The sequence below is a fragment of the Convolutriloba macropyga genome, chromosome 5, assembly GCF_964194025.1.
Source record: "Convolutriloba macropyga chromosome 5, txConMacr16.3, whole genome shotgun sequence".
Classification (NCBI taxonomy): Eukaryota; Metazoa; Xenacoelomorpha; order Acoela; family Convolutidae; genus Convolutriloba; species Convolutriloba macropyga.
Window position 1 is genome coordinate 23,199,052 of NC_134472.1, and position 11,832 is coordinate 23,210,883.

The window sequence follows — 11,832 nt, forward strand, 5'->3', positions numbered from 1 at the left end:
GCCATTACATAGTAAATCATTATGTAAAAGTATGGCACGTGCGTCTGGGGATGGGATGCAGTGCAAATAATATACGCCCATTAAGCTGAGGGGCACAAAAGATCTATTGCAAATAATATACGCCCATTAAGCTGAGGGGCAGAAAAGATCCCAAAATATTAACTTGATTAAGTCGCCCGATTGGGTGTTTGTACATCACTGTTGATTCATTTATGATAAGAGCTGCATTTAATTTGATCCGAACTGCCGTGGAATGACAATTGTTTGCTATTCCAATGTTATTTTATTTGTCCAAGTTCAGTCAAGTTTTCACTTTTCGTTTTAGGCATCGTAGAGCAAAAAACGTCATTTTGCAGGTCGTGCTTTTTAATAGCTGCAAAGCGATAGCTATTATTGGCCTTCTCTTGGTTTTTTACGACTCGAAGAGTATTGGTTTTCTTGAGGTTTTTTACCGGAAGTACTAAGATCGGTTGTGTTCAGGCGCCGTTGTGACCTAAACGCAAAAGCACTATTTTTTTAGTGTTATTATCTCGGTGTTTTAGAGATCAATAATTGTAGTAATTAACTTGAGTAATTGCCATAGTACAAGGACTTATTATGGACGTTTCATGGTGCAATTTTTAGGGGATATAATTTGAACTAAAGTTGGCTAGTAATAGCTTTTTATTGAGCGGTTCAGATGCGTGTTATATCCACTAGTTGCATTGTATTTTAATAGTTTTTCACAGTGTTATTTAGCTCTATTGTTAATCTTATTTCCGTCAATATGTTGAACAAAATTGGGGAAGCACGACAATTTTTAATAGCGGGGAGAAGTGTTCTTTATTAAAACTGACATAAATAAAGCACCAGAAAGTAGTTTTACAAATTCTTTTACCCACATTATCCGCGTTTGTAAATACCCTGTGTTGTTGTTTTTGTCTGTTGTGGCGGCTGTGGTTGAGTTTGGATCGATTGTTGTCCACTCAAGCACTTTTGAATTGTTGTTACAATTAGTTCACAAAGACACAAACACAGTTTCCACCCATTCTTTCATTTGTTACTGCGTTCTGCATTATTGTCTTGCTCGGAAGTGGTGGTTGGATGCTGGCTGAAGATTCTTTAGGTAATGAAGTGAAGGAAATGAAGAAAAGAATCAAATGAATGAAGAAACAGTGAAATTTATCAATCAATTAATCGGAATTTCGGTCCGTTAAACTGGGAAACAGTTAATAACTCCTGTCATCATGTTACGTACTAACTTTTAGAGTAATTATCCGGGTGTATTAGAGATCAATAATCGGAGTAAGTAACCTGAGTAATTGCTATAGTACAAGGACTTTTTATGGATGTTTCATAGTGCGATTTTTAGCGGATATAGTTTGAATAAAGTTAGCTAGTAATAGCCTTTTATTGAGCGGTTCAGATGCGTGATATGTCCACTAGTTGCCTTGTACTTTAATAGTTTTTCACGGTGTTATTTAGCCCTATGGAAGCCTGTTATTAGTTACATTTTTAGTTAGATTTTCCAGTTTAATCTTTAAATATTTTAACGAGAATTAATCAACAATAATCAATAAGAAGTTTTACAGGTTTTAGTGATGTTTCGAGAGATTGTAATCAACTGATTGTCAGACGGGTTCTCCGGTGTTTCGAGAGATTGTAATCAAGTGATTGTCAGACTGGTTCTCCGGTGTTCTGGTGATCGTGGATTCCGCAGAGTTGTACCTCTAGTTGTATCGGTCCTTCGCAAATATTTACTGATATTCAAGTTTGGCAATTTCCGGCTTTTGTACGTCTCTTGATGTTTGTTAGGTACATATACACCTTCCGTATTAGCACCTGCTATATCATAATAATTACCTAATCAGAATAATTTCCAAGTACTTATTTTCATGAAGTTATTTACCAATTATACAAATTTATCTTCAGGGAACTTAAAAGGTAAATGTTGAGACTTTTAGGTACTTAATTTTTTTATCTGTTATTTGTCAATCTGTGGTTGTTTTTGGTAAACAAACAAATAAGGGATTACAGGGCTAGATGGAATTGCTGGCTAGATATTGCCTTGAGATCTATCTGGTTATGAACTAAATTATAGCACTATATTTGGATATTTAAAGGAACATCCCGTATCTATGAGGCACGAAATAGGGGCTTGACACTGTCGTTTGAACTAATTTTTGCTATGAGATGTTTCTAGTTCGGGAGTTGCATTGAACCAATGACTTTCTGACTCTGAAATTTTTTTTGACACAATTGTGCATACAGCTAACCGTTTTTAATCGGTTTTCGTCGATTTCTTTGCTTGTAGTTAGTTTTTGCAATTTTTTTTAAATCAAAGCTGCACTAATATCTAATGCTCCGCAATACGGGTATACCGTGATTGTTAGAGCCCAGAATGTATTTTGAAAGCAAAATTACTCTCAGTTTCTTAATTTTTCTGTTTATTTTTTGAATGTTTTCAATAACTTGTATTTTTTGGCTCTTTTACCGTAATTTTTTAATCAGTGTGTATGGTAATGGTATTTTCAACACGCAGGCGTTGCTTTTTCAGTTTCCAATGTGATGTGCTCTTTGACTTTTGCGAAACTTATTTTTTGGAATTTTGGTCCAATTTTGCGTTCATTTTTGCTTTCACTTTCGAGTTTGGTTTGACTTATTAGAATGAGTCTTTTTCCTGCTTTAAATCAAAATGAAATCATTTTTGCAATAAATGTTTGAAAACCAATGATTTTTTTTCGATTTCATTAAAGAATGACCCTTTTGACACTTTCGATTTTTTTTGTCTTCCAATTTTGTTCTCATTGTTTTGTTTTGAAAGGAAGATGGATGAATAAGCTTAGTGATCAACTGATGTTGAATATTGAACACCTTTATTTTTTAGAATGTGTGACATTCTATTATCCGGTTTCAATTTTTTCTAGCAATTATCTATTATGAGCTTTGCCGTGATCTTAAATTTTATAGTCTTATTTTTGTTTTTCGATTCTTCAAACTTACCGATTTAAGCCTTTTCTACTGGATTTCTTGTGCAGTTTTTCGTTTGCCGTTTTAAATATGATTACAAAGCATTATAGAGTTATGAGTTTGTAAGAAATATTATTGAGATATCTAGATATTGAGGTTGAAAATACAGATTCTTTTGTTTCAAAAATGCGGTCCAGGTTTTAGGAAAAAATATTTTTTTTAGGTTTTCTTTCTGTTGGCTTTTTCTTTTTACTGATAAATTTAAATTTTATAACGGAATACGTCTGTTCTCTCAAAGATAACTTCGGTATTTGGGTAAAGGATGTGACGTGGAAACCGGCTTTTTGTTCGAGTTTCTAAAAGTTTTTTTTTTCATTTTGTTTCTTTTCTAAGAATATATTTAGCAATATAATATATTACCCAATGTATCAATTTTAATCACTGAGTAAGTTGCAGAATTCGGAATCTGTAAGATTGTTTTTCTTGAGAATTGTTCGACCAATTTTTTTTATCAATTTTGTCACTGTGTAAATTCATGGTTTTTTCTACGTTAAGCTAGATGTGTTTTCAATTTGAAAGCAAAAATGAACACAGTACAACGCTCCGAAACACGGGTATACCGTGATTGTGAGATTGCAGTAATGTATTTTGAGAGCAGAATTACTGTCAGTTTCTTAATTTATCTGTTGATTTGCCTTTTTCCATAATGTTTTTTTGGCTCTTTTAGCGTAATTTTTTAAAATCAGTGTGTATGGTAATGATTTTTCAACACCCAGGTGTTGCTTCTTCAGTTTCCAATTTGATGTGCTCTTTGACTTATGCAAAACCTATTTTAGGGAATTTTATTCAATTTTGCGTTCATTTTTTCTTTCACTGTCGAGTTTGGTTTGATTTAATAGAATGAGTCTTTTTTCTGCTTAGTCAGCTTTAAATTTTGTTTAAATCAAAATGAAATATTTTTTGCATTAAGTGTTTGAAATTCAATTAGTTTTTCAGTTTCAATACAAAATGACACTTTTGAAAAAGTTTTTCGAGTTTTTTTGTCTTCAAATTTTGTTCTCATTGTTTTGTTTTGAAAGGAAGATAGATGAATAAGCGTAGTGATCAACTGATGTTGAATATTGAATACCTTTCTTCTTTAGAATGTGCGACATTCTATTATCCGGCTTCAATTTTTTCTAGCAATTATCTAATATGAGTATTAACGTGATCCTAATTTTTTGGTTTTATTTTTGCTTTTTGTTTTTCAACTCTTCAATTTTACTGATTTTAGCCTTTTTTCTGGATTCGTTTTGCAGATTTTAGTTTGCCTTTTTAATTTGATTTCAATGCATTATAGAATTTTGAGTTTGTAGGAAATTTTATTGAGATATCTAGATATTGAGGTTGAAAATACAGATTCTTTTGTTTCAAAAAGGCGGGCCAGGTTTTAGTAAAAAATATATATTTTTATTTTTTGTTCTGTTGGCATTTTCTTTTTACTGATAAATTTTACTTTTATAACGGAATACGCCTGTTCTCTCAAAGATAACTTCGATATTTGGGTAAAGGATGTGATGTGGAAACCGACTATTTGTTGAGCTTCTAAAAGTTTTTTTTTCATTTTGTTGAAGTTGTTCCTTTTCTAAGAATATATCTTGCAATATAATATTTTACCCAATGTATCTTTTAATCATTGAGTAAGTTGCAGAGTTCTGAATCTTTAAGTTTAGTTTTCTTGAGAATTGTTCGACCAGTCTGTTTTTCAGTTTTGTCCCTGTGTAAATTTATGGTTTTTTTCTACGTTAAGCTAGATATGTTTTCAATAATGAGAAATTTGCGATTTAGAGATTTCACAGGGATTGATTTTTCGTTTAAAGATATAATTGTTTGTCATTTTTGTATGGTTTCTGAATGGCGTCCTAAATGTTTCTTTTTGCGTGCTCCAATTATGTCAATGCTGGAAGTTTTCTTTTTTCCCAGTTAGCTATCCTTTTGTTTTTTAATTTATTGTTTTTCTGCCTGATCGAAAAGTTTATGCTTTTTACAAGGTGTTGTGCTTCCAGCATGATACGACAAAATTTTTGTTTGTATGGATATTTGTTGGACATTCTTTTTTGGTTTATTTTGGTTACGCTGTAGCTTATTCAGACAGGCTTATGGAACTGAAGCTATTGTTATTGGAGTTAAAAGAGGTAGTTCCGATCGAGAAATTGACTATCTTATGAATTTCAGGCCCTGACTCGTGACGCGTCTTCTGTTCCTGGGGCGGGTGCTGCTGAGATCAGTCTTGCATTGAAGCTGCAGAAACACGCGGAGACCTGTCCTGGTATGGAGCAATACTCAATCAAGAAGTTTGCAGATGCTCTTGAGGCTGTACCCAAAGCTCTCGCTGAGAATTGTGGCGTGAAAGTGAGTACCGTTAATTACCTATTAAGTACTTCCGAGAAAAAATAGTTCATTAATAGCCGCGAAGCGATAGCAACCATTATTGGTGACATCGTGGTTTTTTTTGCAATCCAAAGAATTTGGATTGTATTGACGCGCTGTTTTTTTAAAGATGTTTTCACACATTTTTCAATGACTTTGATCTTTCAAAAAGGGATAAACAGTCGATTTTTTGTGATTTTGTTTGATTAGTGTTAGGTTGAAGTTTTTAAAAATTGATGAAGGTCTTTTGCGAGACAAAATTACATAATGACTATTTTATGAGCTCTATGTTTTGGTACTACAAACACGCAAAATTGTTCTAATTTTTGTAATTTTCGAGAGTAATTTGTGTTTTTTGAAAAATTTTTGTCATTTTTTTTTTAGTTTTTCCAGCCACAGGGGCCAGGGAATTTCCCTTAAAAACTGATAATAGCGCAATGCATAGTTTCTCGTAACAATTGAATGGTTTTCAACATTTTAATGTCTCGAATTTTAACATTCTTTTGGATAAAATATTCATTTTTTTGAAAGTTTTCTCTCATTTTTTGATATTTGTCCATTCTAAAGTGCCAGAAATCCTATTCCCAGGTCTGGAAAAAGCTACTGTATGGTTGTTAGTGTCAATGAAATTATTTTCAACAATTTATCGAATTTAAGATATTTTTTGAATAAAATTTGCAATTTCAAGTTCTTCGAGAACATTTGTCTTTTATTGTTAATAGCCGCCCTCATCTTCTCAGCTGGCTATTATTGCGCTCCTTTTTTTACTTCGTCGAACTTTTTTTCGCTTTACCATTTTGCCGCTTTTTCATCATTTTGTGTGAATTTTTTTTGACTTCTCTAGGCTAGTTTATCTCTTTTCTCATTCTGCTAAAAGTGAATTTGAACATCAGTTGCTCAGCAAAGCAATTCAAAATGAATAGAGTCAGAATAAAAAATGAAGTCAGAAATAGAAACGGGATAAACTCATAAAGCCCAATTTTAGATGCCCGCTATTTGAACGTTGTTCCTATAAGTCTTAGTTACCATCTCATGCTTATTGGTATTGATAGTAGCCCCTGTAGCCTCTCTCTAAGAAACAGAGTTATGTTCAACTACGAAATGCAATCAAAATAAATCTGACTTAAAAAATGTTTTTGTACAAAAATCTTTTTTTCGAGTTGCTAGGTGCAATGGAATGGTTTTCAACTTTTTAATAGAACGATTTTCTCTTTTTTGATTTTTCTAAAAATTATTGTCTATCGATCTTTGAGCCAATGAATTTTTTAATGCTTGGAATTGGGTTACTGGATAGCCTCTAGAGACACAGAAGTGATTGTGAAGATATTAACATCACGATTTTTAGCAAAATTTTATTTTAAAAAATGCAATTGATTTCATGTTTTTTTTTTAAATTTTTTTCTGTCATTTTCTGAGTTAATCGATCTTCAAGGGCCAATGAGTTTTCTTCAGGTCTTGCAGATATAATACTGTACCGATTTCACAGATAAAAATTGGTCTTGAAGATATTTTTGAAATAGATATATTTAGAGGCATCAAATTTTGACTTGGTAAAAGCTTGAAGAGCTTGAGCAATGAGTATATTTTTGTTTAGTTTGATTGTTTGTTTCTCAACATTTTGAAATGGTTTTGTTTGTGTTTTGGCTGGCATTGTTCAATTGATCTGCTGGTCAGGTAGAGTAGTTTTAAGTTTTTCATTTAAAACTTTATATTGTATTTCAGGACTTGTCCTGCTAGGTTTTTTTAATTCGTCTCCATCGATTATTCTTGCGACTTCCTAGAATTGACTTTTTCATTTTTTGATTTCTACTGCTTTGTGGTAAAATTGGCATGCGTGACGTCATTTGTTCTGATTTTAGGCCAATTGTATGAATTGCTTGACTCAAAAAATGGCTTCTAAACTCGCTTAATGAACTTTAACTTTTATGAACATTTACTAGAGAAAGGTCAATAGTGTGCATCTAAGTAGTGCCAAATGTATATGCCCTAATTCTGGAGTATAAGTCTCTTGGGTTTTTGATTTCAAATATTAATTTTGAAAAAGCTCCATTTGTGTTTTTTCCTTATAGAGCGCAAATGACAGTCCGAATCTAACCAAAAAACTAATGTCATATTAAAGGACTGGTGGTCAAATGTCTATCTTGTTTCTTGAGTTGTTTCAATTCATAAAAGGCCACAGGCGTCTATCGAGGTCATTTTCCGTTAATCTGATGGCTATGTTTTTTTTCGCTTGGCACAGTGCATTTCGGAATGAAGAGGTTATTGAAGTATGTGTGGATTGAAGTACAGTTTGATTTATGGTTTTCTGTGGAAATTTTCAAAAAGAAAAGTAAACCCAGTAGTAAAACGGCTAGTACCGTAAATTTAATGTAGTGAAGTGAGGGGTATTATTTGCCACTTTCTACTGAATAATTTGTCCGGTTATTATCGACGTGATCGCGGTTATTTGACGTCCGGTTATTGTGTGATCAATAAGTGATCAATAGTTATCAATTCAGATTTTTCAAGGCAATGGAGCACCCAAATTTGCGATAAATTTTGTCATAGGGAGTTTAGTTGTGTCATACGTTAGTTTAATCAACTGATTTATAATCATGACCTCTCCTAATTATGTTGATACAAGGTTTTCTGGTCCGTTTGCATTGTTGTATTTATTTTGCTTTTGCGTTCGCTTTAAGCGTTCTTCTGAACCCAGTTGTTAATGAATGACCACACGGTTGTTATCGCCACCGAGAAGTTATCGAACTCCGAGGCGAAGCCGAGGTGTTATCATAACTTCGAGGGCGATAACAACCGTGTGGTAATTTTTTTAATGAACAACTGTTGCGATCATTTCAAAATTGAACACAGTTTTATTGCTTTCATTTTTTTGTGGATAAATTACATTTTCAAAGGTAAGTGATATTTCTATGGATCTGTTCTTCGTTTTGTCCTCATGCCCCCCCCACACACACACACATACAAACACACATAGAGACACACACACACGCACACACACTCACTTAAACACAAATACACACACCACGCACCGCCCAAGATTTTTTAGACTACAAGTTCATCAAACTGTTTCCATCATTAGACTACGAGTTTATCAGCACTCTTTTATTGCCACTGTTTACTTTGTAATAGTGGCGATAAAAGAGTGTGATAAACTCGTAGTCTAATGCTGAAGTGTTTTTCCAGTGTCGATCGGGCATTTAATTATTATTACACTGGCAGTTTATTCAACTGCTATTATTGCAAAAGGTGTTGATTAATGAATATTACCACACGGTTTTTATCGCCACCGAGAATTCATCAAACTCCGAGGCAAACTTCGAGGGCGATAACAACCGTGTGGTAATTTTTTTAATCAACACCTGTTGCAATCTTTTCAAAATTGAACTTAGTTTTTATTGGTTTTTCATTTTTGTTTTTTGTGGAGAAATTACATTTTCAAAAGTAAGTGATATTTCTTCGGATATGTTCTTTGTTTTGTCCTCATGCCCCCTTCCACACACACACACACACACACGCACGCACACAAGTACGCACACGCGCACACACACACCCACACACACTTAAACACACACACACACACCCGCACACGAACGCACGCACACACACACTTACACACACAAACACACGCACAAACACACACACCCCAAACACACACCCGCACACACATATACACACGCGCGCACACGCACACTTGCACACACGCACACGCGCGCGTGCAAACACATACAGACTCACACACACGCACGCACTCACATACGCACGCACACTCACAAACACACACACGCGCGCACACACACATCACACACTCATCACACACACACCACACACACACACAGGCACACACACACATACTTAGACACACACAAACAAAAACACACACCCGCACAAGCACGCACACACACCACAAACACACACCACACACACACCCACACAACACCACCCAAGTTTATCAAACGGTTTCCATCATTAGACTACGAGTTTATCCCACTCGTTTATCGCCACTGTTTACTTAGTGCTTCAACTGCTATTATCGCAACAGGTGTTGATTAAATGTATTGTTTTAAGTCGGCGGAGGTGCTGTCCCAACTATATGCAGCACACCAGGCAGGTGGATTCTCCACGGGAGTTGACATTGAGAGTGAATTGCCTAGTGTGACTGACACGAACAAGCCAAGTGCGCCCTCTGGTGGGGATTCAGTCTCATCCTTGGCACCCATTCGGGACTCCTACTATGTGAAGTGGTGGGCACTCAAGTTTGCCACTAAAGCGGCATGCACTGTTCTCCAAGTTGACCAGGTTCGTTTTACAGATTGATGTAGAATTTTATTTGAAGTGTTTTATTTATATTCGTGGAACTATGGCTTTATTGGCAATTTGTACAACTGGACGATGTTGGTGCAAAAATGGATTTGTTACAAATTTTTAGTTAATTGCTCTCAAACAAAGTTTGTAGCGGTTATATTAGTCCTGTTGGTCTTTTTTATGCCATTTTTCCCTGATCGATTTTTCGTCTGTCTCCCTTGACTTTTTGTTCTCAAAAAACGGATAAACAGGTAGCACCCGGAGGGCATTAAGTGGCTGAGCAGCTCTCTTAGAGCCCTACTAGTCTCTAAATATTCGATTCACCAGAACTGTTTTTAAAGTCAATTTCATGGTTTGAAGGGCGGTTCTTAATCTTTGACCCCCCCCCCCCCTCAGTCAACTCCAATACATACACCCCTCGTCCATCCTCCTCCAGCTTTCCATTTGAACCCCCTCGTCCAGCTCGCCTTGAATCCCCCCCCCTCAACACTTGACGCAGTTCGCCCGACGTTAGTCGATTTCGATTATGTTATTTCATTTGTCAAATATGCACACATGATGTACTGAACCGTCGAAAAAGTTGACTTTTAAAATTTATTTGCATTAGATCATTATGGCAAAACCTGCCGGAGGACCGAAGGCTAAAGGACCCCAGGGTGACAATGACGATGATTGATCAAACAGAACAATACCTTCGTCACAATAACTGAACAACTACAGCTACAAATATACAATCATTATTCTTGCGCTAATGAAGAAGGTTCGATTGATAGCGGCAAGAAGGTTTTCATCTGCATGGATGAATTTGATCTGAGGATATTCAAGCATCGTCATAATGATTGAATCATTTTACTTCGATTTCACTGCTCATGCTTTGTTGCAATAATTAAGATCTTTTTGTACAAAAGTTACTGTTTGAAGTGATGCTGATAAAGTGATTAGATATGGATAAGAATGGAAAAATGTAATGATGATGATAATGTTCTTTGAGTTGTTTATAATTGTCACAAAACAGATTTGTTTGCCATATTAAATTGTATAATTGAACAAAAATGACGCAGTGTTTTCATTTGCTCAAATTTTGTAGCAATATTTAGGTCCTGTTGGTCGTTGTTAGGCAATTTTTCGCTTGAGCGGTTTTTGTATGACTGATTTGAATTTTCGTTCTCAGAAATGAAATAAACGGAGAAGGCCCGAGGGCATTAATTTACTGTACAACTGTCTTGGAGCTTCGCTACTCTTTAATTATATGTTAGAACATAAATCTTAGTCAGCCGATGGACTAAGGGCTTTTGGAGCTTTGGGCCGAGTGTTGCGTACAAGAACCGAAGGGGACTAGGGTTTTGTGTTTTAACTTATTCAGATAATAAGGAAAAAAATAATGGGCCAAACACCTTTTTTGTCACTAATTAGTCTTGTAGAGAAACAAATATTGCATACGTGCGTGCCTTCTTTATGTAAAATTTTTGCTTGACCGTTTTGACTTTTTGAGTCTTTTACGCCCTTGACTTTTTGAGTTTTGCGTGATCTAAAATTCTCTCTCAATCACAATATCAAGCAGCTGAACTCGATTGGCGGCAATTTAGTGGTATATGTTAACCTCTAATGTGGTTATTTGAAGCCCACTATTGAAATTCGTAGTCCTAATTACACCCCCCCCCCCACGACTGAAGCAGGCTGCAATTGATTAGAGCTCCCACCGGTCGTTCGAGAACAATTCTTCCGACGTTTAGTCTGTTATGTTTTGTAAAGAGGTTTTGTTAATGCGATAAGGAAACCATGAAAGGCAAAGAACTTAGATTTGGGAAGGTAACTAAGGAGGTCATTAATATTTTTATAGCTGCGAAGCTGAAAGCTGAGTGAAGCTATCTTGCGGTGCTCTTGGTTTTTTGTTTCGTCGTCTGACGCTCTTTTTTCGTTTTACATTTGTTCACGCAGCAAAGCTGAAAAAGTCATTTTCTGAATGACTTCTTTCTCTCACTAACGGCATTTGCGCGCATGGCGTCATTTCTTACTCGCTTTAGCAAAAGTTTTTAGGTTAATTGCGTGATTAGATTTTGATCATACGTGACTTACCTCACTCAATAAAATGACTTCTGCACTTTAAAACTTAAGTTTAGTTTGAATTTGTTTAAGGTCACAGGAACTCATTTGTGCAGTAAAGGTCCCTCA

The 11,832-nt window shown here is 35.3% G+C and overlaps 1 protein-coding gene across 1 annotated transcript in view; it reads left to right on the forward strand.

Moving 5' to 3' along the window:
• The window catches only part of LOC142339245 (T-complex protein 1 subunit theta-like), a 300,794-nt gene extending 290,071 nt beyond the window's left edge, over positions 1 to 10,723 (forward strand). Inside the window, exons 10-12 of the mRNA XM_075389107.1 lie at positions 5,164 to 5,340; positions 9,424 to 9,654; positions 10,268 to 10,723. Of these exons, the coding sequence (XP_075245222.1) occupies positions 5,164 to 5,340; positions 9,424 to 9,654; positions 10,268 to 10,336 (477 nt within the window). The 3' untranslated portion in view covers positions 10,337 to 10,723. The remainder of the gene's footprint in view (positions 1 to 5,163; positions 5,341 to 9,423; positions 9,655 to 10,267) is intronic.
• The last annotated feature ends 1,109 nt before the right edge of the window (positions 10,724 to 11,832 follow it).